We start from the raw sequence: 27,967 nt of genomic DNA, 5'->3' as shown, positions 1-27,967 counted from the left end.
GATTCAACAACTTATAACTGAAGTCTACATCTCCATCATTTAAACAGTTTTCCTTAAATTCCTTCTTGATATATTTTAAACTTTTCCTTACCATCTTTTCTTCTGGTTTCAGCCCTATTTCTTCTAAAAATATAAATTATGTTAGTATTCATCAAGGATTACTTTACAAACTAATTTGACCCTGGATATTATTTAGGTCAACACTTCCTTCTTCTTCTTCTTCTTTTTTTTTTTTTTTGTTTGTTTTTTGAGACAGGGTTTCTCTGTATAGCCCTGGCTGTCCTGGAACTCATTCTGTAGACCAGGTTGGCCTCGAACTCAGAAATCCGCTTGCCTCTGCCTCCCAAGTGCTGGGATTAAAGGCGTGCACTACCAACGCCCGGACAGTTCCTTCTTTTTAATCCTAGTAGGCATTTAGAAACCATCCTGTATAACCATCCTTTATCTACACAGAGATCTAAATTGAAACTTTACAATCATTTTCATGACAAGAGAAAAAGATTCAGAATTTTATTTTGGATTTCAGTCTCTTCTTCAGATTTAGGTTTCAAAAGGATCACATTCCAATAAAAAGACTAAATATATGATCAAAACTAATCTTACTACTAAGTATAAATTTCTCTAAATGAAAAATCAAAGATTATAACTATAATGTAATTTTTATGTTAATAATCATATCCTTTTGTTTACAGACTTTGCAACCTTATTTAGGAACATTAATGTTTATTTCTATTATCACATTTAGTTATTGTGTATGTGTATTTGCATATGGAGGTCAAGGCCAAAGGATAACTTTTCTTTCTTTTGACTATGTGGATCCTACATATTGAACTCAGATAGTCAGGGTTAGCAGCAAGTAATTTACACTACTGAACAATGTCATCAGCTGTAACCTTTATTTTATAAAGAACAAAATGGTAGCAAATTTGCAAATAATCTCTCTCTTTTACTGGTAATTAAAAATTCTAATCTCAGAGACCAGACTTGATGAAATTATTATAAGCATATATGATAGATCTGTTAATATTCATGTGGCCAGAATAAATACCCATTGATTTTGTGTTTGTTTGGGGGTGCAGAGAGGCAAAATTTAAGCCATCAAAGAACTCAGATTATTTCAGGCAGGCTCCTATTTACAGAAAAGATTCAACAACAACAATAACAACAACAACAACAGCAACACATTTTTAAGTACTGTAAGAAATGTATTAATATAATAAAACTTCAGTTTTAAGCCGTGATTCCAAATGATTTGGTTACCAATGCTGATTACGGTGTGCCATGGAAAATGTCTCTCATAAAAGTACTCCTAACAAAAGATACTTTTAAAATAATATGTTTAAGGCCAAGTATAGAGACTACTCGGTGTACTTCAGGCTTTCATTGATAAAGTAGCAAACACTACAATGATATTATCCTTTGGTTTTATTTTCTGGATATAAAAAAGTCTAGACATGTTTTTAGATGGACTTCTTAACAACATCCTTTAAGAAAACTTACCAGATGGCTTATTACATTTTTCCTGATATCATGTTTCATTAGTGTCACTGTCAGCCTTGATTAATTGATTCAAATTTTCACAGTATAATAAGCAACTTTTGTGCATCTTTTCCCAGTCCCTGAGAATCACAATCATCACAGAAGACTTATATCCAGTTACTGAAAATCTCTGGAAAGCAGTGGTGTTCTTTCATTGTTAACAGGGCAAGGAACAGTGTCATAGAGGGTTAATCCATGTAAATTGGCTTCCACCCGCAAAGTAATTTTCTGGAACAGAAAAGAAAATTATATAGAAAAGTTTTGCCCTTCTGAGAGACTATCTCTTCACTGTGTGTCACAGGAACCCTTATGTAGTCAGAAAAACAAAATGATCAGATGGGGAACAGGAAGTCTCTGCCACAGGCACCATCCTGAGCACCCAGGGAAATGGAAAAAAACACGTTCTTGCCTCACTAAGTTTCCTATTTTTCTTTTGTAGTTCTTTTTTTTTTTTTTTCCCGTAAAGCCATGTGTTAGGGCTGGGTCTAGGTGAATAAACATAAATTATAGAATTTCTTCAGATATGCTTTGCAACTACATTATCAAGGGGGAAGCTTACTTGCAGCACACAACTTCCTCAAACCCAGGAATAATTTTACCAGAAGTTACTCTTATATCACATTCTTTGGTGCCAGATTTTAAAATGCTAATTTTCAAAATGAACAGGGAGATTGTCAATGAAATATTCTGTTATTCTATATGAAGGAAGTTCTACTGAACAGAATTAAAATTATTACCTGAAAATCACGAATATAAGTAAGGAAAAATCCAAAAAAGGAAAATGACATGGACCATTCTGCTGCCGTAGTAACCAGGTGAAGCACATAGCCCTGAAGTCCAAGAGAAAAAACAAAGGCCACTGGGTTACATCCTAGTCAAATAATAGATGTTAGTTTTTAAATTAGCAACATCAAATTCTTATAGGCCAATCTTCCTTCTAAAATTATTCCTTGAATTTTGAACATGTCTTGAGAATTGCAGTAGCTACTAGGAGTCCCTCCTGACCCATAGTAGATGTCTTTGTTTCACTTACAACAAATATAATTTCCACTAAATAACCAAGACAAAACAGAACTTGCACTCTACAACCAAGAAGTCACATCACCACCACCCCCCTCCAGCCATAAGATTCATAAACCAACATCTGTCATCCTTCCTTAAAAGGCTGAAGGAAGATCACAAATTTAAGGTCAGTTAGACTACTGAGTGAAATAAAAAAATACTCCCACCTACCTACACACATACATACATATACATACATACATACATACATACACACACACACACACACACACACACACACACACACACACGCATCTGAATAAAATTCATAAAATGACACTAGGAAGCTCAAGAATACTCCTAATAAACTTTCATAATGACTATTTGTTAAAGTTAGGCCCTGGTTCTTTCTCCTAGCCCCATGCTCAAAGAATAAGACTAGGATTCAAAATATATTTACAAATGCCTTCGCCATATAGCTATGGTCTACTCTGACTTGATCATAACCTGTTTATTTTAACCTCCATTCTGCTACATGGATGGTTACCTGTGCTCAGGTTCCATGCGTCTGTCTTCTTATATCATTCCAGGCCTATCTTCTGTGTCTGGCTCTATCTCATAATCCTTTCCCTCCCCTGATGTTCCACCTCTATTTCCTACCTAAGCCACAGGCCATAGGCTTTTTAATTGACAGATGATACATCCATACAGTACACAAGATATTCTCTCTACAGCTATTTTTAGAGTTTGTATACTAATTTACAACATTAATTATGTAGGGTATGAAGAGATAGTTAAATCGTTAACAGTGTTTGCTGCTTTTCCAGAGGAACCAGGTTTAGTTCCCAGTTTCCATGTTGGGCAGTTTGTTCCTACCTGTTAATATAGCTCCAAGGGATTCAATGCACTCTTCTGGCCTTTGCAGGCATCCATGTACACATGACACAGATACACGCAGTGATGATACATTTAAAATGAAAATAAACCTTTAAAATAATTACACACACACACACACACACACACACACACAAACACACACACACACACACACACACACACACACACACACACACACGGTTATACATTTTATAGACCTCAAGCTCTTACTTTGTCCTCCGGGTTCCAGTGTAGTTTCTGTACTACATCAGGACCAAAATCACTACTGTACAAAATTGATGAGCAAGTCATCACTATAAAAAAAGTCAAGGAAGACTCTTAGAGATCTGAAGGTTTAAACTTGTACTTTGTAACAACAACAACATCAACAACAACAACAAAAAAAAACATTTTAAAGGCTAACTTTAAAGGCTAGCTTTTATTACTTATTACTATGGTCCAATCCTTTTTTTTTTTTTTTTTTTTTTTTAAGAATTAATGTCATAGGCAGTCCTAAAATTAAAGATCTATCCAGAGTAACAAGGAAATGGTTTACATCATGTCCTTTCCTCTTTACTTAAAAATTAGTTGCTTTACCATAAATTTCCGCAGAATAATTTTTTGTAGTGAGCATAATAATTCTTCCTTGCTTTTTCTGAAGTATGACTATAAAGGTATCTTTGCTCCTAGCTCAGTTACTTAATTTCAGTCTGAATTTTATGAACAGTGTCCTTTAATCGAGGGTGACTTTAAAGAGACTAGGGGAGCTGAAGCAGTGCCTCAGCAGTTAAGAGCACATGTTGCTCTTGCAGACGACCTAGATTTAGTTCCCAGCACCCACGTTGAATTCCATGGTATGATACCCTCTCCTGTTAGCAGTGGCCACCAGGTATACACATGGTACATTTACATAAGTGTAGATAAAATACATGTGTGTGTGTGTGTATGTATATAACAATTAAAAAATGGTTCTTACATTGCCCCAAACTGCACTCACTTGTTTTGTTATTCTATTCTTTTTCAATAGTAAACAACACTTCACAACAAAGGATACTGCTAAGTGCACTTACTCCACACCAGATAACCAACAGTAGTCGGACCCAGAAGACTTGTTTGCTGTGAATTTTGGGCTGCATTTGGTAGGAAAGGATTGTCTGAACAAACATGTAAAATGAGCCCATACTAAAGGCAAGGACAGCTCCACACACATGTACAATAAATAGTGTTGATTTCTGAGGAGCAGAAAAAAGTCAGTCAATGAGCAAAACAAAGAACACATTGACAGTATATCATTTAAAAGCACAAGCCAGATAATTCATTAGGGCTAAGTGGAGATTCACAAATTACTTCCCCAAAGCACAGGAAGATTACAGTGAAACCAGATGAATTTATTTGCCAACAATAAAAATAATAACAAGTGTAGATACAGTTTCATTTATTTAACATTTTGATTGGGCTCTGTTAGGTGTCAGGCAGTTTTTAAAGTCATTAATATGTGAATGAATGAAATAGACACTTAGGTTTATATTCTAGTAAAGGCACACAAAAATAAATAATAAACCTCAGAAATAAGGACATCCCATAGTAATAGTGGTAATAATAAACACGAGGAAGAAGGTTAACGAGCAGAGATCTGGAACCAGAAGAAGATAGTTTAAATGTAATTTAAGGTCTTCATGGCACTATTTAGGTATTAATTATGCCACAGGGATCATTAATAGATTGCATTGATCCACAGACATTATTATAAGTTATGATGTTGTCCTTATTTACTTGCATTTCATTTCTAACATTATAATGTTACATCTGATTAAAAGAGACAACCAGTAATCTCAAATTTCTACAATCAGTGTTTAAAACCAAATTTTGGTTGAATCACTGTTTTTTGTTTGTTTTGTTTTTGGGGGGTGTTTGTATTTCCTTTGGTAGAAAAGGAATATTTGGCACAGGAGGATTATAATGACTAAGAGAACAAAGGAAAGGCAGGGTTCAGTTTTCTCATTTTGAATCAGCTGTACAATCTACAAACCCAGTTGATTTGCTATCTCTCTGTTAACTGCAACAGTTGATTCTCAATGTACAGAAATCAGAGATTTTGATTTTTCAGAGGTACCAGTTTCTCTTTTCACAGAGAGAGAGAGAGAGAGAGAGAGAGAGAGAGAGAGAGAGAGAGAGAGAGAGAGAGAGAGAGAGAAGAGGGGAAGGAAGGGGAGGGGAGGGGAGGGAGGAGGGGAGAGGGGGAAGGAGGGAAGAGGAGAGAAGAGAAGGTAGGCTAGTTGCTTGAATCTGATAAAACTAAATATAGGCATAGCCCAATCAATGCCACTATATAGTTCCTTAGCAAAACTCTTATAGTAAAAGTATAAAATAAAGAGTAGAGGGAAAATATTGAAACTTGAAATAGAGGCCTATAAAATTAAATGGAAATGGGAAGGAAAAGAGGAGGGTAAGGATAGACAGGTATCACTCACAGTTATTTGAGGGGTCTTATGGAAACCCATGGGAGTAGAAGCTTCTTAAACTATATACACTTATTAAATAAGTTAAACAGGATCAAGTAACAGGGGGATATAAAGCCACAAGAAGACATCTGTTATCATCAAGCAAAACTTACAGTGCCAGGAACAGGTTACATCTAATTGAGCTGCTGGTCAAAGGGGTCCCACAAGAACCTCTAAGCAACTCGGGATCTTGTCAAAGCTACTGTTTGCTCTCTACAAACTGATGGTAAGGCCCTTTTGCTGAAGACAACACCTACAAATCTCACTGAACATGGAGAAGCCATGCTGTTGCTTAACTAGAGCCTTTCCCCCCACTGACTAGTGTTCATGGAACAGGAGGGTGTATTCTGCAGTACACTAACCCAATTGCAAACTATTCATTCTACAATGGTCATCTGCCTGCAAGATATGCTGGTTCAACAGTGGTACAAAAGTTGTAGGAGTAACCAACCACTAACTGATTATGAGATGGAACCCATGCCTGACCTTGCTGGAGTGGCCAAGAACCTGGGATAGGTCATAGACCTAGGGAAAAACCAACTACTATTGTTCTACCAAAGGGACATAGCAATAAAATGACTTTTAATGACATTGGGCTATATTCATAGGTTAGGGTCTCACTCAGTTATAATCAGAGAAGCTTCCTCCTACAGGAGATGGAAATTATTATGCAGAGAGTAAGAAACCTTGGAACACTAAGTCCTAAATGGGATGACTTCATCAAACTCCTTCCCTCAGGGTTCAGGGAGTTAGGTCAAAGAGGAAGAAAAGAGTGTAAGAACCAGAGGAGATGAAGACATCAAGGAAACAGTGCTTTCTAGACACAACTGAACTGACACATGTATGAACTCACAGAAACTGGCAGCATTCCTGGGACCTGGCCAGGTCCAAGCCAGATGAGGTTCCAGCACTGAGAGTAAAAGTGGACATGAGCCCCCATCCCTAACCAAAAAGCTATCTGAACTTAACAACTTCTCACAAAGAAAAACGTTTCTCCAATGGAATCTCTGCAGGGTATACAAAGCACATTTAAGAACAAACCTTTTATTCGGCAATAGATGAGCAACACAAAACAAACTCAATGGTATTTTTGGTGATTTTTTTTTGTCCCATAATGCTTTGTTTGGGCATTTTTAACCTTTTGTTCCCAATTTTGTGTTTAAATGGTTTTTCTGTATTTAATTTGTGTGTGCATATGTTTTGTGTTTTTCCTACTTTTTGTTTGTTCTGTTTGTTGGTGGTTTTATTTTGGTTCCTTTGTTCTTTCTATTTTTTAGAAATTATTATTGGCCTGTTTGTTTTTTAAAGAGAGAAAGAAGGTGTAGAGTTAGATAGCTGGAAGGGTAGAGGAGTGGGGAAGACCTAGGAAAAGATGAGGGAGGGGAAATTGTTATCAGAAAACTATTTTCAATTTAAAAAGTTAACAATATACATGCGTAGCTATCAGTTTTATTTTTTTATAAATAAACTAGATATTAAAACAAATCTGCAGCTTATTATTATATCTTGTTTCATAATTTTAGATACTAGGAAAAAAGCTTAAGGTTACTAAGGACCCTTATGATGATTTACAAAAGGTCTGGACCAGCCAGCAGTGTAGGCGAGCATGGAAGGGAATATTTTTGCCTTTGAAAGATTGTTTCTTCTTGAAGCTATCCAATTACTGATATCTTCAAATGTCAACCATAGAAAGGTAACCCATATCTTCCTACTTACTAACCCTTCCAAACCTCCTGCAGGATAACTCTCCCACACGGGAAACATTTTTCTAAGTGGCACTGAGGACCCTTACTTCCCATCATTCATTTTGTTGAATATTATATACCCACTGTACAAAGGTATTCAGTGAACATTAAGTTAAAGTTTCAAATAACATATGATTATAACTATTGGGCTTTCCCATAGCCCAAATAAGGACCATATAAGAGTTATTTTCCAATCTTTTTAGCACCTTCAATGTCTCTCAAAATTCCTAGCATGAGAGCTTGCATGCACTAAGTAGTATGCAATATAGCAAAGAATCTTTATCTATCTCCTAAAATTATCTGTATCATTTTTAATACTGAAATATAGAAACTGACCAGAGAAAGCAGAGTTCAATTTATAATATTCACAGCTAATTAGGTGTCCTGCACAGTTTTTGTTCTTTCTCCATAGCAAAAGGTCATGGAGTTTCTTGACATGAGTGCCCAGCAAAACTACCTTTTTTTTTTTTCAGTCATCCTGACAACTCCCATTGCACACTTCTAGCAAATAAAAATTAGTTCAATGATAATTGACTGCTGGGTGAGCAAGGCATTCTCCTTGACCAAACTCTAGTTAGGTTTCTCTGAGCTCTTGCCAATGGGGCCTGATTTCTGGGGTTCAAGGTTCATCTCCACATTGTCTAGCTTCAGAAAGAATCCTGCCTAAATCAACCTAAATATCTTAGATAACAGCCAGTATAACTTCTTATCTGTCCTGTTTTCTATTAGGAGTTTTTCATCCACTGAGCCCTACTCTGTTTTTTGGCTATACATAATCTTTTTCAAATTTGAGAACAATTTCTCTTCCTTACTAAAATAATCCTGTAGCAGGCATCCCTTTAGCTATAAAAACTGTCTTCAAGAAAGTTTTTCTAACCATTTTTTAATAAATGCTACTTAATAATAATTTTCAAATAGGTTACAATTTTAAGAAAGAGGTGTGATTTTTGTATCTTTTTTGCTGTGTTAGACAGCAGGATCAAGAAGACATTTGTGCCCTAAAGCATGAGAGAGATAGATGGTGGCCGGCCTTTATGGGTTTTAAAGAAAGAGCTGGAAAAGGAGCAGATCCTCCCATCCTACCACAGGTACAGGAATCCCTGATTACAAACAAGAACACAACATAAATAATTATGATTCATCAGGAATATAACAAACAAAATAAAGTTTAGATCTACAATCTATTACTTATTCTGCATATCAGTTCTGTCTGATCTTGAAGTAACCTCCAATTAAGTATATAATGAAGTCTGTAAGTACCTGTTCTGAGTATCTGAGAAACACTTCTTATGATTTATGTTTATTTAGATCACCAAATATGAATTTTTCTAATAGTAAACGCAGCTGTTTCCATATGGCTCAGATGATACAGCTGAGTTCTGCAGGCTGCAGAGACAGGATCTGCATGTGACTGGGGACCTCAGCTTTCTACTTACTTTTCTACAGATACCGAAACATTGCAGACAGATACCTTCACTGGGTTAAAAAACAAACCTGGAAATTTGCCACAAGGGAAAGTCCTAAACAACTCAGTATCCCAAGTACAAGGCCAGCCTTGTTTAATTTGATGATAAGGTTCTCTTCAGGGTTCAGTGCATGAACTTGCTTGTAACGAACATACATGGTAGCAATGCCTGGGAAGAGAGAATTTGACAAAACAACGAAGTAATGAGTAACCACAAGAATAACCTGTCTGTGAAGTGTTCACAAAGGTCAGTCACTACCCAGAAACACAAACTGTCTTTTTAACATTAATGTTGAATGCAAAAAAAAAAAAAAAGAACAAAATAAAAAAAAAAACCTATAGATTTTAAAGAATTGTTTTACGGTCCCACCACAGAACTACTTGAATCCCTGTTTGGCAGAGTAAGCCACTTACTTTCCATGATTCTCATTTCTACAACTACTTAGTATAAAACTTACAAAATAATTTTGATGTCTTCTGAAGAAAGCTCTCATGATACTTTTATTAGAATAAACCCACAATATTTTTAGGATCAGCATCAAAGTCAACAGTAGAATCTGGATGGGCCAATAGGAAAGACCAACAAAATCTTACCTCCTCGTTCTTGCGTTGTTTTATTTCATGTTACCACAGTAGGCTAGCACATACAGCAGTCAATTACAAAAGAAACCAGATCCTTACATATATTGGATATTAGTCCCCTAACTGATTTAGGATAGGTAAAGATCCTTTCCCAATCTGTTGGTGGCCTTTTCGTCTTATTGACAGTGTCTTTTGCCTTACAGAAGCTTTGCAATTTTATGAGGTCCCATTTGTCAATTCTCGATCTTACAGCACAAGCCATTGCTGTTCTATTCAGGAATTTTTCCCCTGTGTCCATATCTTCAAGGCTTTTCCCCACTTTCTCCTCTATAAGTTTGAGTGTCTGTGGTTTGATGTGGAGGTCCTTGATCCACTTACATTTGACCTTAGTTCAAGGATATAGGAATAGATCAATTTGCATTCTTCTACATGATAATTGCCAGTTGTGACAGCACCATTTGTTGAAAATGCTGTCTTTTCCACTTTCCTAGTCAAAGATCAAATGACCATAGGTGTGTGGGTTCATTTCTGGGTCTTCAATTCTATTCCACTGGTCTACTTGTATGTTGTTATACCAGTACCATGCAGTTTTTATCACAACTGCTCTGTAGTACAGCTTTAGGTCAGGCATGGTGATTCCACCAGAAGTTCTTTTATCCTTGACAAGAGTTTTTGCTATCCTAGGTTTTCTTGTTATTCCAGATGAATTTGCAGATTGCCCTTTCGAATTCATTGAAGACTTGATTTGGAATTTTGATGGGGATTGCATTGAATCTGTAGATTGCTTTTGGCAAGATAGCCATTTTTACTATATTGATCCTGCCAATACATAAGCATGGGAGATCTTTCCAACTTCTGAGATCTTCTTTAATATCTTTCTTCAGAGACTTGAAGTTCTTATCATACAGATCTTTCACTTCCTTAGAGTCATGCCAAGGTATTTTATATTATTTGTGACTATTGTGAAGGGTGTTGTTTCTCTAATTTCTTTCTCAGCCTGTTTATCCTTTGTGTAGAGAAAGGCCATTGACTTGTTTGAGTTAATTTTATATCCAGCTACTTCACTGAAGCTGTTGATCAGGTTTAGGAGTTCTCTGGTGGAATTTTTAGGGTCACTTATATATACTATCATATCATCCGCAAAACGTGATATTTTGACTTCTTCCTTTCCAATTTGTATCCCCTTGATTTCCTTTTGTTGTTGAATTGCTCTGTCTAGGACTTCAAGTACTATGTTGAATAGGTAGGGAGAAAGTGGGCAGCCTTGTCTAGTCCCTGATTTTAGTGGGATTGCTTCCAGCTTCTCACCATTTACTTTGATGTTGGCTACTGGTTTGCTGTAGATTGCTTTTATCATGTTTAGGTATGGGCCTCGAATTCCTGATCTTTCCAAGACTTTTATCATGAATGGGTGTTGGATTTTGTCAAAGGTGGACTCCAGAAAATCAAATAACCCCATTAAAAAATGGGGCTCAGAGCTAAACAAAGAATTCTCACCTGAGGAATACCAAATGGCTGAGAAGCACCTGAAAAAATGTTCAGCATCCTTAATCATCAGGGAAATGCAAATCAAAACAACCCTGAGATTCTACCTCACACAAGTCAGAATGGCTAAGATCAAAAATTCAGGTGACAGCAGATGCTGGCAAGGATGTGGAGAAACAGGAACACTCCTCCATTGTTGGTGGGATTGCAAGCTTGTACAACCACTCTGGAAATCAGTCTGGTGGTTCCTCAGAAAATTGGACATAGTACTACCGGAGGATCCCTCAATACCTCTCCTGGGCATATATCCAGAAGATGTTCCAACCAGTAAGAAGGACACATACTCCACTATGTTCATAGCAGCCTTATTTATAATAGCCAGAAGCTGGAAAGAACACATATGCCCCTCAACAGAGGGATGGATACAGAAAATGTGGTACATTTATACAATGGAGTACTATTCAGCTATTAAAAAGAATGAATTTATGAAATTCCTAGGCAAATGGATGGACCTGGAGGGCATCATCCTGAATGAGGTAACCCAATCACAAAAGAACTCACATGATATGTACTCACTGATAAGTGGATATTAGCCCAGAAACTTAGAATACCCAAGATATAAGATACAATTTACGAAACACATCAAACTCCAGAAGAACGAAGATCAAAGTGTGGACACTGTGCCCCTCCTTAGAATTGGGAACAAAACACCCATGGAAGGAGTTACAAAGACAAAGTTTGAAGCAGAGACAAAAGGATGGACCATCTAGAGACTGCCATACCCGGGGATCCATCCCATAATCAGCCTCCAAATGCTGACACCATTGTATACAGTAGCAAAATTTTGCTGAAAGGACCCTGATATAGCTGTCTCTTGTGAGACTATGCCGGGGCCTAGCAAACACAGAAGTAGACACTCACAGTCAGCTATTGGATGGATCACAGGGCCCCCAATGGAAGAGCTAGAGAAAGTACTCAAGGAGCTAAAGGGATCTGCAACCCTATAGGTGGAATAACAAGATGAACTAACCAGTACCCCGGAGCTCGTGTCTTTAGCTGCATATGTATCAGAAGATGGCCTAGTCGGCCATCACTGGGAAGAGAGGCCCATTGGTCTTGCAAACTTTATAGGTATCAGTACAGGGGAACGCCAGGGCCAAGAAGTGGGAGTGAGTGGGTAGGGGAGTGGCGGGGGGGGGTAGGGTATGGCGAACTTTCGGGATAGCATTCGAAATTTGAAATGTATATAAAGAAAATATTTAATAAAAATAATTAAAAAAAAGAAACCAGATTCTGCTTTACAGATTCATCTTTCAAGGAAGGGCCAATTCCAACTTTCTACTGAAGCGTTACGACCATACAACTTAGAAGTTTAATAAAAATGACAAATTTGTGTTGCGTAGACATGAAGAGTGTAAATAGAAAACAAGTTTATAAATTATTTTTTTCTAATTTCTAGTTTTTCAATGTTCTTTTACATTTACTATGAATTATTTATGTGTGTGTGAGAGAGAGAGAGAGAGAGGGAGGGAGGGAGGGAGGGAGGGAGGGAAGAGAGAGAAGGGGGGAGTGTGTGTAAGTCACTAACCAGCCTTTGGGAGCTGGTTCTCTTCCCAGTATGGGTTCTGGGGATTAAATTCAAGGTCTTCTGGCTCAGTAAGCAAGAATTATTACTTCTGGAGCCATCTTGCTAGCCCCAGTTTCTCTTTTCATGCAAGCAAATAGTTTGTATTGAATTGATGAATCAAAGTATTTTAAGGGATCATATTTAATTTTTTATTAAATATTTTATTAAACTAACAAAAGTCAGGCTCACACACAAGACAGGAACTTGAACATAATACAGTATGGTAAGTTCTGCAGCATGATAATAATCATGCAGATTATTAACCAAAAATGAAAACACAATTCCATTTCTACTCTTAAACTTTTAAACTATTTATAATGAAAGAATTTAGTTGTAGTAAGTTTTAGCTTCAAGTTGTGATATCATATTAATTGCTTAAGAAATCTACCTAAGGTTTCAAGGAATGTTTGGTTGACCTTGCAACTTAGGTTTAGATAAGAAGTCTATTATAGCCATAAAAATATTTCTTCAAAGTGTATTTCTATAAATGGCATTTCTACTTGAGCTTCTCCCCACTGTGCCCCCTTGGAAGGCAGCAATATAACCAAGAGTTTTCTTTCTTTCTTTTTCCTTTTCTTCTTTTAGGAACATATTATAATCAATAATTTAATAACAACATATTCTCAAGTTTAACTAGAAAATAAGTAGTGATACAGTATTTAAAGAAGAAATCAGCAATTTGACTCTTCATTCTATTACTTACCTAAAACTGCAGCGATATTTAGCATTACTCCAAAGAGGCATCTTTCAGGAGGTATTGTCCCTGTGTCGCTGAAAGACAAAGAGAAAGTATATAGGGTTCTTACACCAGATACCCTATCATAACAGGAATTACTTTAAAGCCCTTTATTCTTTAAGAGAGAGAGAGAGAAAGAGAGAGAGAGCGAGCAAGAGAACATAATTTGAGTTTATAAATATTTGCCTACCTCTTTCTTGTCATATCAGATCTTTTCATTTCCTCAGAAATCAACAAAAACTAACTTAAAAGAGATTATCCTTGATTTGCTAACAGTATGCTGTGCATTTACCCAAAATAAAGTCCATAATAATATCAGTGTATCAACTTCACCAGAATATTCTGTAAGCAGCACTGACCCATTCATAGCTCTTGTGTCTTTGTACCCGCTGTGACTGCCTGTACTTCAATTAATACCTGTCCATCAATTGATCATTAAAAATATGTACCAAATACCATTCATCAGTTATTGTCTTAGGGTTTCTATTGCTGTGATGAAATATCATTACCAAGGCAACTCTTACAAAGGAAAACAATTAATTGGGGTTGACTTACAGTTCAGAGTTTTAGTCCATTATCAATAACGGTAGGAGCTGAGAGTTCTACATCTAGAACAGGCAGGCAGCAGGAAGAAAGAATGATACTGGACTGGCTTGAGCTTCTGAAGTCTTAATGCTCACTCCCAGTGACATACTTCCTCTAACAAGACCACCAATGCCACTCCCTGAGTCTAAGGTGGCCATTTTCACTCAAACCACCACATTCCACTCCCTGGGCCCCACAAGCTTGTAGTATATCATATTGAAAAGTGCATTTGGTCCAACTATAAATGTCCCTATAGTCTATTACTATATCAAAATTCTTTAAAGGTCCAAAGTTCAAAGTCTTTTCTGAGATCTCTCCAATCTCTTAACTATAATCCCTTGCAAAATCAAAAAGTAGAACATATAATTCCCACATACAACAGCACAGGATATACCTTTCCAAAGGAAGAAAAGGAACATAATGAGGACATAATAGCCTGAAAGGAGACTGAAATCCAGCTGGGCAAACTCCACACACTGCAACTCCATGACTCCTTTCAGCTTTGTTGACTGTAAAAGTTTTCTCTTGGCCTAGTTTCACTCCCTGTTAACAGCTCTGGCATCTCCAACATCTTAGGGTCTCCAAGCCAATTCGGTCTTCACCTTCAAAGCTTCATACCATGGCTTCTGGGGCTCCATGCAGGGACAGCCCTAACATACACCTGGCCTCAATGGCTTTCCTTAATCAAGGAGGAAGATTCCATAGCTCCTTTCTTATATCCTTGACTCTAAAGCTTGAACCACATGGCCAAAGCTGCCCAATTCTGCTGCTTTTTTGGGGCTGGAATATTGTTCTACTTTTTCAAATACATTTTCATCAGCTTCCTGGTTCTGATGATTTCCTGCCCTGCCTAAGCTTGGCTGTCCTGGAAGTCCCTCTGTAGATCAGGCTGACCTCAAACTCAAAGATCTGCCAGCTTCTGCATTCTGAGAGTCAGGGTTTCTATTCCTGTACAAACATCATGACCAAGAATCAAGTTGGGGAGGAAAGGGTTTATTTGGCTTATACTTCCATATTGCTGTTCATCACCAAAGGAAGTCAGGACTGGAACTCGAGCAGGTCAGGAAGCAGGAGCTGATGCAGAGGTCATGGAGAGATGTTCTTTACTGGCTTGCTTCCCCTGTCTTGCTCAGCCTGCTCTCTTATAGAACCCAAGACTACCAGCCCAGGGATGGTCCCACCCACAAGGAGCCTTTCCCACTTGATCACTAATTGAGAAAATGCCTTACAGTTGGATCTCATGGAGGCATTTCCTCAACTGAAGCTCCTTTTTCTGTGATAACTCCAGCTGTGTCAAGTTGACACAAAACTAGCCAGTACAGGCATGTATTACTACATTCTGCCTTAAACTTTTAATTCCTTTTCATAAATTGGAAATTTAGCTGGGTGGGATCTTGCCAAGAGGTTAGCACTCCCTTTAGTACATTTAGCCTCACCTAACAAGACAAAAGAACATTGTCATGTCTAAAACTTGGGTTTTTGCTAGTTTCTCTATGCCTGTTGCAGGGAGAATTCTACCACCCCAAGTGTCAAATTTTCATTTAAACTATATATTGGTATATACATACACATGTATATATTATATGTAAGCTCAGGTAAACAAGAAATAGTATAATTCTGTATGGCTTTTTCAAACATCCTTAGTGTTTGGAGGTAGGGACTGCAAATGAGAGAGAACATGCAGCCTTTTTTCAGGGTCTGGGTTACCAAACTCAATATAATCTTTTCCAGATCGATCCATTTACTTGAACATTTCATAATCTCATTACAGCTTAATTATATTTTATAGAATATTTGTATTATTATCTTGTTATCCATTCCTCAATTGAAGATTAGGTTGGTTCAATTTCCTAGTTATTGTGAATAGTCTAATCAGTGAATATAGTTAAGCAAATATATATTGAGGAGGATGTCAAGACATTTGAAAAATAATCCATGGAAATGTACAGCTGGGTCACATAGATGTAGTTTAGCTTCGTAAGAATTATAAACACCGATTTCCAGAGTAGCTGCATTCTCTTGCAAGTCTATCAACAGTAAATGAGGGTTCTCCTTTCTCCAGATGCCTGCTAGCATTTGTTGTCAGTTGATCTGACTGGTATATGTTGAAATCACAAAGGAGTTTTAATTTCCATTTCTCTAATTGCTAAGGATGTTAAGTACCTTTTGAAATATTTTTTAGCCACTTTTTCATCTTCTTTTGAATTCTGTTCAGATCCACTTCTTATTTTTATTGGATCACTCTTGGCTGTTTATTTTGTGAGTTCTTTACATATTTTGGATATTAATCCTCTATCAGATATATAGCTGGTAAAGACTTTCTCCCACTGTGTGGGTTCCTTGTCACTGGACTTACTGTTTCCTTTTTTGTTCAGAGCATCTTCTTATAGCCCAATGGCTTGTATCCCATCTGAAGCACTACTACTTGTAAATTCAGTTTTGAAGTGAATTTTACATTTCTTTATATCCTTTGGGACTGTAACTTTTTAGATAGCACCTACAAACTAAAAGAAAAATCCTTTGGCAGCATATTTAGTTGAAGCTACTTATATATCTTGAACATCAAAAAAATGAGCCTAAAAGAAGTATAATACTACAATTTAAATATCTTCAGGGTTATCATTAGAAAAGCTTATCATTAGAAAAATAAAAGCAGAAGGAGATGGGGTGGGGGGAAGTGTCCAGAGTGCCAGGAAAGACCACAGATGAGACCAGCAGAGAACTGAAACACTCAAAAGACACTTAGTAACTCCTAAGTTACAGAAAGTTCTGCAATGCAAGAAGACAAGTTGTCAGAGGGGAAATAAAAATGCTGACTGGTCACATCAATCTAAAATATGCACCTTCTTATAGACACAAGGAATTGTCTGCCTCCTTGAGCTCTGTATTTCTCTAATACAAGGGTGATCATTTGTCAAATTATTGCCAGAAGTGAACACTTAAAATCATAGAAAATTGGGGGGGGGGTTTATAAACATCTCTTAGTGCCCCCTATTTGTGCATGACTTCTGTGTGGTATCTCCATTATAGAAGCCACAGCCACATGATACCCTTTCTGAAGTACACTTACTTGTCAGAGTGTCATCTGACAGTTTTAATGGCTCAACTAAACCTTCTGGTTTATCACCTTTTAAAAGTTTGCCATTTTCTGTGTTAGAAAGGTTATCTATCAGAAGGGTCCTAAATGAGGAAATGGAACGAACAATTGCAACAAACACAAAATAAAAGAGGCTATATTTAGACAAGGACAAAAGTAAAAAAGCAATTGGGTCACCCTCTCTAGGACGGTGCTTCAAAGGCTTCACCTCTATTCCAGGTAGAATCATTTAGATGAGAACACAGGGACTGACAGCTGCGTTGTGCTCAGTGATGGTGTCTTTACCACCTGTAGCCCTACCTACCCCTATATAGCTCTTGTAACTTTCCTCTCTCTATTTAGCTTCCCTTTCATTATAAAAATGTTTTTAAATTTGAGTATCTTAGAATCCATTTATAATTATTAGTTTTTTCATATTCTTTTTGTGAATGCATAAACATATCTGGCAGTATCAAATTAAAAGTCTTACCTTGTTGTCTATTCAGCAATACCACATATAGAGAACTATACTGACATTCCAGTACAGTATGTAAAATTATACGATGTGGTCTTTATTATAACATTACTTCTAATAGCCAGAGGGTAGGGGGCATTACTCATTATGTTTAATACTTAAAATTACTAAGTAAAATATATTAACTGTGACAAAAACAAAGGGAGAAAGAATCCTTTAAAACCATAGATGACAAAACAATTTCTTAAAAAGAAAGCCATTAAATCGCCTATCACCTTCAGAGGCAGGAATGAACTTCAGGAGTGAAGAAGGGACTTCTACTTTATTTTTAAAGATATGCTCAATTTTAACGTATGACTACGTGTGTGTGCCTCTGTGGGCCAGAAGAAGGCATCAAGTTTCCTGGATCTGGAGTTACAGGGAGTTGAGAGCCACTCTGGACAGTGGGAACCAAACATAGGTCCTCAGCAACAGGAAGCAATTAATTAATTTATTACTAATTAATTAATTAATAACTAATTAATTAATTTAAACTTCAGATTTTATTCTCCTCCCAGTCCACCCTCCAACTGTCCCACATCTCATACCTCCTCCCCACCTACATGAGGATGTCCCCGCCCCAGCCCCACCCCACCCCACCTTTAAACTCCCTGGGGCCTCAAGTCTCTTGAGTTTTAGGTGTATCTTCTCTGGCTGAATCCAGACCGGACAGTCCTCTGCTGTATATGTGTTGGGGGCCTTACGTCAGCTGGTGTATGCTGCCTTATTGGTGGTCCAATGTCTGAGAGATCTTGGGGGTTCCAGGTTAATTGAGGCTGCTGGTCCTCCTACAAGGTTGCTCTTTTCCTCACCTTTTTCCGGCTTTCACCTAATTCAACCACAGGAGTCAGCAGCTTCTGTCCATTGGTTGGATGCAAATTCTCAACGGCTGGCTGAGTCAGCCCTAATGACTTCCTATTTGTAAGCAGTATTGTTTTGTTCAAAGTTTGTTGGAATAATTACTCCTGCTTCTGTAGTTGAAAGAGATGGGGCTGGGGAAGTTGGAAAGATGGCTCGGCAGTTACAGCACCTGATGCTCTTACAAAGGACCTGACAGCAACTTACAACCCTCTGTAACTCCAGTTCCAGGGGCTTGGATGCTCTTATCCGTTCTCCAAGGGGACCAAACATGCATGTGGTTCATATACAGTGCAGGCTAAACACTCAGAAAAATAAAGTTTAAAAGTGGTTATGAACACAGTACATGTGACTGATTATCCATAATTAAATTGTTGGTAGTTTTGAAATTTCAAAAATATAACTGTTGATACTTGTTTTGTCAGAAATATCTACCCAGTAGGTCATTGAGAGTAAGAACACAGTCCCTAGAGAAAAACTGCAGGTACAAATCTTGGTTCACCACTTACTGAGTTGTACCACTGAGCAAATAACATCCTGTTCCAGGACCTTACTCCTTCTGTGATTTAGATACTGAATGTATTGAATGTTTAGCCTATAGGGAAGCATTAGAGGTAGTTGTGGGCTCTTTAAGATGTGAGGCCTGGAAGAGGTCTTCAAGTTATTGGGTAAGTACACTTAAAGGGAATTACAAATCCCTGGCCTCCTCCTTGCTTGCTTTTGCTTTCAGGTCACGAGGTGAATGCTTTGTTCTCTATGTACTTCTGCCATCCTGTATGCTTCATCCCAGGCTCAAGGCAATAGGGCCAAGTAATCATGATCTGAAACCACTACAAGCGTGAGCCAGAACAGTCAATGTATAAGGATATATACATTTTAGATATCTATCACAGCAACAGAAAGATTACTACAGATCCTGACTACTTAAATGAGGCTAAATTTCTCTACACATGGATGATGCAAGGATTTAATTACCTACGGCATGAAGAAAACTTAGAACATTACCTTGTTACATAATACATTAATAACATTTGCCAATACTACTATGTTTTTCTAACATTACTATTGTTTGCAGCATTTTTTTTTAATTTACAAGAAAATTAATTCTAATTCCAGGTTCTGAGGCAAGCTCAAGCACTTATTTAGAAGATAAGACACTAAAAGTTTAGAACCTATTAACTAACTGATTCTTACCTGACAGTCCCCAGATTTTTCTATTTCATTGAAGGAATCAACTGCAAGTTCTATTTTATATTTCCTTTGCTATGATAGCAGTCTAAAAGCTTGAATTTTCAAATGAAAATTGAAATGCCAGAGTTGATGTAAACTATGAATCAATCCTAAAGACTAACTGGGGAAAGTAGCCCTTAACCTGGGCCTGTGTTCAGTCCCCAGCACTGAAGGTGGGGGTTACGTTTATATGATCAATATACTTCACTGACCTGATATAAGGCAATGCAGGGTCAACATGGTGGAGTGTTATTGCAGTGATATATGAGAATATGAAGGTAGCAAATGTCCAAATTACAAGGGCCGACGGAAGAAAACTGAGGCCTTGCTGAAACCACCACATTTCAGACAGGTCTTCTGAAGCAAAGAAAGCAAATGAGAAACAACAACGGGTAAGTTTTTCCACTCTGTGTTAGGCACCCACTCCCAGCCAGCACTTGGAACCTTACCCTCTGAGCATCCTCCCCACACTACCCCTGTATCACCGCTTCACTTTTTAGAACTAAGACTCATTTAGAGGCCATGGCCAGAAACTTGCTTTCTATCTTATCATTTCATACATACGTGCACACACACACACACACACACACACACACACACACACACACACACTCATACCAGTTAAGTCATGTCTATATTACAGTAATGTCAATCAATGGGACAGCTGATTTGGTGTAACCATTCATTTAATAAAAATATCCGTATAGTTCCAATACCGCTGATTTTTGGCCCTAATATTCCCAATCTACAATTTGTCAGATCAGTGAATGTGGTTTTCTGTTTCCTGGTGGGGAAGGGGAGCTACCACAATCTTTGTACTCTCTGGACTGGCAAGTATCTCACATGCTGATGAGCTGGCTGGGCAGTGTAACTTCCATCCTTAGAAGGAAAGACTGAGACATGATGAAAGGATTGACATTTTCATGTCTCTGTAATGCAGTTTCTTCAAAATTCAAAAGACACAAATCAGATGATCAACAGATGTGGTGGAGGATACCCGTAATCCTTGGCATCAGTGCCAGCATTGAGATGTCTAGATGGGAAACGTGAGGCCTTTGAGCTACAGTGGGCAAGTAGGGATGTCAGTTTGTGGTGTACTCAGCAGCAGAGCCATAATTTTCATGGTCAGACTTGTGGTAAACAAGAAACATGGTGTTTGGAACCAGATTCTTTTTTTTTAAAAAACTCTGTCTGCCAAGATGATCCTAAAACCTTGAAATCCTGAGGTCAGTGAGTGACTCTTCCAACCCAGTCTCAGCTGGCCTGCCTTTGTCCCTCCCTGGCCCCTCCCTGCTCCCCCCCCCACTCTGTTTTTCTCCTGTCAGTCTTTGAAACAAAGTCTCAAGCATTCCAGGCTGGCCACCTTAACTGTTGGGGTTCCAGGTGTGTACCACACCAGACCTGGTTAATGTGGTTTTGAGATCAAACCCAGGGCTTCTGGTATATTAGATAAGCCATCTACCAACTAAGCCATATCAGCATTTCAAGAAGATAGGATCCACAAAGTTTGAGTTGTGACTATAGATGGTAGGGAAAAGACAGCAAAAGATGTAGGGCTTCAAAGTGCAAAACTGCAGGAAAATCACCATAATGAGACTACCACAGGGTCAACCCTGATCACAGTTTAAGTTCCTTTATCCAGATCAATGACTGGGAGCACTACAGTCAGGAGCAAGATGACAAGCACAGCATGCTGCTAAAGGCCAACTACACTGGCTTCCTCTGTGTAAACTATGGTAGCCTGAGAGCAATGGAGAGTTGATAGATGATAGATAGATAGATAGATAGATAGATAGATAGATAGATAGCTTGTAAAAGGCAATGTTGATGGCAAAGGGGAAGTAGAAGAATATTTGCATGACACCAGAGTTCTCATGACTGAGGCGTAGCTGCTCTGCTATTTCAAGAATCTTTGCTTTACTTCCTCACACAGGGAAAAGAACTTCTTGTTGGACCTGCCTGTGAGTAATAAGTACAAGGACGGTACAAAATGGAGCAGTCTAGGCCCCGAGATCCTCAGTGAACTGAAAGTGACAGAAGAATACGACTATCTGCACGCTAGGCACTCTACAAACTGAACTACCCTCCCAGACCCCTTGAATGTGTTTTATGGCTTCCAAATATGAGCTTGTATTTGTTTGATCATTAAATTTGAAAGTATTCTAAAATCTAGCTTTTAAAACTGTGGTTCATGTAACTGAATGTGAGTTTATGAAAAATAATAGGAATAAAAGGGAGAGAAAATTATTTCTGGACATACAATCAGAAAGTAATCCAAACTCAACAGTGTAACAAATCTAAACATAGGTGAGGGTGTTGGCATAACTTCTGTACAACCTTCGCTTTGATTATACAAGGTATACTCTGTACCATGCACCATTGAACACTGCCTGAAACACCTCAGCTCAGATTCCCAGCTATTGTGTGTAGGGATCAATTTTTAGTGTTAATACAATGTTTTCTGTTCTTTAAGAAGCATAATGGTTTAATTAAGAATCAGAGTAGTATATCTTGATTGAATTGTTAGAATATTTGATCACACAGACACACACACACCTCATTAAATGATTTCAATTTAATCATTTGGGACTAGGAAAAAAAGTTAGGAAATGAAATGGTCTTAAATGTACCTTCTCCACTTTATACTACATATTTATGCAATGCAGCATAAAAAGGATAAAATACAATGTATCAACACTGAGAAACATAGAGGATGCTCCTTGACCTAGAGCAGCAGTTCTCAACCTTCCTAATGCTGTGACCCTTTAATACAGTTCCTCATGTTGTGGTGACCCCATCCATAAAATTATTTTCATTGCTACTTCATGACTGTAATTTTGCTACTGTTATGAATCATACTGTAAATATCTGTGTTTTCCAATGACCTTAGGGGACTCCTGTGAAAGAGTGTTTTTACCCCAAAAGGGTTGAGACTCAAGATGAGAACCACTACCCCAGAGTGTCAAATATTCAGTGGTTTAAACTTTAATGGATAACTAGAAAAGTACATTTCCCTTATTGGCATTCAAATTTGCTATGATCTTTCATAAATGGCAAAACCGTATGTATGCCAAAGAACTGTTTTACCCACATGGCGAAAGAAAGAACTAACTCCCATAAGTAGTTCTCTGACCTTCACATGTGCACCATGATACATTTGACCAGGAACCTGCAGGTGCATCCATACATATAGGGGGGTGGGGGTGGGGCGGATGGAGAGAATATGACTGACTTACTAACCTGGGCGAACTTCTGGTTAATTCGGGTTTCTAGTTTCTCAGAGCATGTAGACTGTGAGTGTGAACCTTGAATCAGTTATGGAAGACTTCATACAGATTCCAGTTTCTGATGGTATCTTCCACCACCTGGACGTGTGGAGAAAACAGACACATTTAAGTGGTCTCTCTTGGCTAAGAGGGAGAGACTTTTCTAGCCCTCCATTCATGGAGTGTGTACAGAGTCTTGAGATCCTGACATTTGAGAAAAGGTAGTTCAGAGGAAATGAGCTACATAATTAAGAGGAAATGTTTGCTTTTTAGCTTTTGAAAATATTACTCACTGAAATTGTGATACTTTTTGCATAAACTGTAAAAACACTCTCTTGAACACATAACCAGGAGATCAAGGTATGAGTCCTCCCTTCCTGTTCTAGTAGGAGGCAGAGTTCCATTCCTCGTCTTTCACTGGTTTGTTTTTTGCTATAAGCCAAATGCTTCCAAAGAAGGTAAGGTAACGGCTAGGCTATCCCTCTTGCTTTCGTTCCTTGTCTGACTTCAGCTTTGAGGACTTCACTCTCTTTGTTTTGGGAGGATAGGGAAGGTTGAGATATGGTTTTACCATTCAGTTATGGCTGGCCTAGAATATATTACTGTCTAAGGTATCTCAAACTTAAAATCCTCCTGTCTTATCTCCACATTCTTGGATTACAGGCACGAGCCACCATGCCTGGGTGAGGAACTTCCCTTTCTTTCATAGAAAATGTGTTTGGCATTTAAAAAGTTAACATGACCTATTCAGCATTTAGGTGTTTAGGTAAAAGGTATGCTTGAAACATTCTGCTCATCCCACTACTAGTAGGAGAGCCTCCTCTCCATTTTACTGCTTTTTACTTCTAAATCCTTAATATCCAAAATGCAGCAGAGGGCTGGAAGGATAGTTCAGTGTAACCCAGAGCCTATGTAAATAAAAGTCAGGTGGGACAGAGTGCCTGTAACCCTAACACTGAGGAGGAAGAGACAGGAGCATGCCTGAGGTTCACTAGTCAGCCTCCTCTACATTGCAAATTCCAGGCCACTGAGGCATTCTATCTTTTGGAAAGGTATATGACACATAATTTCCTCTGTTCTCAACAACCACAGGCATACATATACATCAGCACTTACAGAAAGACACTCAGACACAGACACACAGACATGCACACACAGACAGACAGACACACAGCAGAAAGACTATCTTCTCCATACAACAACTCCTAAGCTCTTTGCATGGAGAAGTAAGCAGTTCCTGAGAAAACTGGATTTGCACAGCTCTTCACTTCTATAGTATGAACATTTAGGAAGGTAAGTGAACTGAATGAGAGAGATGCTACTTCACCAACTGCAAACACAGGAACTCACCCATTTTCACTCAGTAATTATTGAGTAAACAAAAAGCTGACACCAATCATCTTAACTCCAGTAATGGGTTGGATTTTCATTTCAGTAAGCGGTATTATCATTTTCCTCAGATTCTTGGACATTATAGTAACTCTTGCAGAGCAGGCTCTCTCCCCACAATGCTCACATGCTACCACCAAATGATGGCAGTCCTATTTCTGTAAGTCATTCCTTCCTCCCTTCTACTCACTGTATAGTGTAACCATTCTTGTTTAGATTCTCCATTCCTGGTTGAACTGCTTTTCTTCCCCTCCATCCATTCAATCTGCATTTCCAAATTAACAAGTATTCCCCTCCGCAAAATCTTCTTAAAAGTAAAGCTGCGGGATCTTGGGCAAGCTTCAGAATTTATCTGAGCTAGTTCTTCCTTTGAAAAATGCAAATATCGTCAAAAGTTGTACCACACAGTAGTTACTAGAAAGGTACAGTTATTTAAATTAATATATAATAAAATTTCAAATTTCAGTCCTATATTGTAGTCACCACTATCCAAATGCTCAGACCCAGGCTAGTGGCTAGCAACTAGACAAAGTACGGGACATGTTTTTATCATGGAAAAGTCCAGCAGACTCTGCTAGAGAGTTGTTATAGAAGTTAGAGTGACAGCAAGGAAAGACCCTAACATACTGGTGATATACAGTTAATAGTAGTCTTTAATATTATCTGATATTTTTAGATTACATTCAATTTTTTGTTTTATATGTATGGGAGGTAAGGATAGGGGTAGGGGTAGAATGGGGGTTGGGGTGGAGTTAGAGGTGGGTGTATACATGCCCAGGAATCAGTTTTCTCTTTCCACTACATGTGTCCCAGGAAATGAACTCAGGCCATCAGCATTGCTAGTAAATATCTCACATGCTGAGCCATCTCACATATTTTAAGCCATCTAAAAGAATAGCTGTTTCAGTGAGGTTTATTCAAATACTGAGATAACAGATGTTAGGTTCCTTCCTAAGGTGGTCTTTTCATAAGGTGAGAGAGAAACTGTTCTCAAAATGTCAATTTTCACAACTGCCCAAACCGGTTCCCTTTTCAAATCCTGAAATCTATATACAAAGATGATACATTATCATTTCAAACACATGATTTTAAGCAGCACACAAATACTAGCCAATGAACCAACAGTGTCTGTGGCCTGAACACTAGAATGCAGCACTGTGAGCAAAATGTTTCCTTTAAGGACCTAATGCTTGAGATCTTTTATAATAGTGATCTATCAGCGGTAATTTTTAAAAAAAGTTTTAATTGTAGGAAGTCAATTTTCTTATTGTTTGGCACAGCATTTCCCTAACCCCTGGATGTTATCTTTTTTTAAAAAAATCCATAATTAACACTTTCTAATTATTGAGTTTCAGGCAAATTTCAAATTTCTGGGATGTAGTATTCTATGTGAAATATAAGTATAAAATACTATAACAATTCATAAATTGCAGTCATAACTACCCATACATGGCTGCATATAATTTTTTTGAGGTATTAAATACTTGTATGTGTTTAGGCTTTGAAGATTCTAGCTGTTTAAACTGACTGCTTAGAAGCAAGGCAGGGCTTAAAATATTGTTAAGAGTCTTTCGGAGACAAGTGAGAAACCAAAGTAGACAGGAAGAGTAACATGGAAGACTAACAACTGTCCAGTGCCTTCCCCTCCAAAAAGGAAACGTGAGAGCAGTCTCAGACCAACAGGATTACGAGTGTAATGTTTAACTATTTTATGGGTCAAAGCATTCAAGAACCCTTTTAAAGAGTGTTTGCATAGCAAACAAGAGGCCTTAAGTTCAATTTCCAGAACCAAAAAAGAAAGCTTTAAGATGACTTAAAAATATATAAGAAAACTTCACACAACAGTAAGGATATTTAACAAATTTTTTTGCATCTCTTACCCATCTCCTCTGCTTACTTTGAAGCTCCATGAGTCAGAAATCCAGTTACATTTTTTATTTTCATAAGCATTTAAAAGCCACTGGTAATAAAAAGAACCTTTTTAATGTTGTCTCTTCTAAGTGGTAATAACTAAAGAATAACAAAAGTGTAAACTCTGGATGTTCCAAGTGAATGAACAGGTGGCCCCAGGTTTTTTTCAGAGGCGAATAGAAATATCAGGCCACAAACAAAGCATAACAAGGACTATTTTCCTAAATTCTAATATGGCCTCTTGACAAATGTAACATTTTCCAATGGCTAATCTCAAAGCATCTAGTTTCACTGCCAATAAATTAAAATTTGATAACGCAGCCCCGATAGATTAAAAAAATGTTGCATTCGGTATGTAAATTAAAATTGGGAAAGCTGGAAAACTTATTCCTGTCTCAGTGCTTTACAAAGGAAAGCAGCTGTTAGGATTCCCAGGACTTGTGATTTCCTTTCAACTAGGGACCACTCCCTTTGAAACACAATCATGGGGTGGAGACAGAGCTCTGTGTAAACACAAGGTCACCACTGGTCTCAGTTTTGAACTTCCTCAGCCCCAACCAAGTAGAAATAAGGGCACAGGGATGACAAAGGGTATTAGGGCAAAGGTTTCCTTAGTTGATTCAACAAAAGCAACCCCTTGCACACACACTCCTAAGTCTTGTAGTACAAGAGTTTCACTGTCCCTGGCACCAGAAAAATATAAGGGACACCATGCTTGGCACGACGCATCGCTTGGGATGAAGTGGTGGTAGAGGTACTAAAGAAGAGAAAAAGTAGGACGCGGAGACCTCAGCCTAGTTGTCATCTCCCGTGATTCGTGGGTTCCCGGAGCTGGCTCGCGACTCTAGTCGTGGGTGTCACGAAGTTCACGGAACCAGGTGAAGCTACCGAGGTTCGCGTGGCTCGCGCGCCCGTGGGACCAAGGGGGCTCGCGTTGTGCCCTCGCTCTTGGCTTGCGAACCACACTTCGACACAGCACCCAAGTAGAAAACCTGCCGAGCGCCAGGCCAGGCACTTTTCCCCCTCCCACTCACCTTCTTTCCTGTCCCCGACCAGCCAGCTCCAGCCTCAAAGTGCAGAACAGGCCCACTGTAGGAGCCTGGGCGGAGCCCCGGGGCGCGCTCCCGAGTAGCTCGGAGGCGCGCCTCAACCTTTTCTGAGTCCCCCCTCTTTACGGCAATCGTGAAAGTGTCGTGAACGTGCTGCCGCCTATCAGTCACTCAGTCGCCTGGAGTCGGAGTTGCTATTTCTAGGCTTGTGCTTGTTGGGTTCGGGGTAAGGCTGCGGGGGCCCGGCCTAGGGAAGGGGCGGGGATGTTGCGGACGTGGCGGGGCGGTTTTGTCCCGGGAGGAGCGGAGCGAGGGCCGGAGGCTCTGGGCTAGACAGAACTGGGTAGCTGCGGACGGACTAGCTGAAGGGGAACGCCGTCCTTGCTGGCGCTGGGTGGCCTCGCGCGCGGGGTTGTGGGCACGGCGAGGGGCGACGGCCAGTCCCGAAGGCTCCGGAGTCGGAGGTGGAGGGGCGCCTGCGCGGTATGCGAGCCGTGGTCGTGGGAGGGAGCACCCCAGGCTAACCCCCGG

The 27,967-nt window shown here is 38.7% G+C and overlaps 2 protein-coding genes across 16 annotated transcripts in view; one reads left to right on the top strand and one right to left on the bottom strand.

Annotated features, from left to right (window-relative positions):
• On the bottom strand, positions 1-27,544 carry Dram2 (DNA-damage regulated autophagy modulator 2). 7 transcript variants are annotated; one of them, NM_026013.3, is made up of 9 exons: positions 27,422-27,544; positions 23,062-23,186; positions 20,034-20,178; positions 13,526-13,593; positions 9,158-9,297; positions 4,472-4,649; positions 3,649-3,731; positions 2,277-2,369; positions 1-1,767 (listed from the first exon to the last, which is right to left on the bottom strand). In NM_026013.3, exons 3-9 carry the CDS (start codon positions 20,162-20,164, stop codon positions 1,657-1,659), a joined length of 804 nt encoding a protein of 267 aa, NP_080289.1. In that variant the 5' UTR covers positions 20,165-20,178; positions 23,062-23,186; positions 27,422-27,544; the 3' UTR covers positions 1-1,656. The 7 variants fall into 7 exon arrangements, with proteins under 7 accessions (NP_080289.1, NP_001273915.1, NP_001273916.1 ...); NM_001286986.1 differs by having other exon boundaries at positions 20,034-20,175; NM_001286987.1 differs by lacking the exon at positions 23,062-23,186.
• Positions 27,540-27,967, top strand: part of Cept1 (choline/ethanolaminephosphotransferase 1) — a 45,543-nt gene continuing 45,115 nt past the window's right edge. For 5 of the 9 annotated variants that reach the window (XR_375610.3, XR_001783787.2, XR_003954431.1 and 2 more), the window contains exon 1: positions 27,572-27,662. The gene's annotated coding sequence lies outside the window, so the exon portion shown is untranslated. Of the gene's footprint in view, position 27,967 lies in introns of all 9 variants that reach the window. The other 4 variants (NM_133869.4, NM_001293694.1, XM_006502471.4 and 1 more) reach the window with 3 other exon arrangements.

Source organism: Mus musculus, chromosome 3 (assembly GCF_000001635.26).
Source record: "Mus musculus strain C57BL/6J chromosome 3, GRCm38.p6 C57BL/6J".
NCBI lineage: Eukaryota > Metazoa > Chordata > Mammalia > Rodentia > Muridae > Mus > Mus musculus.
Note: the sequence above shows the minus strand (reverse complement) of the source record. Positions and strands in the feature narration are given on the sequence as shown.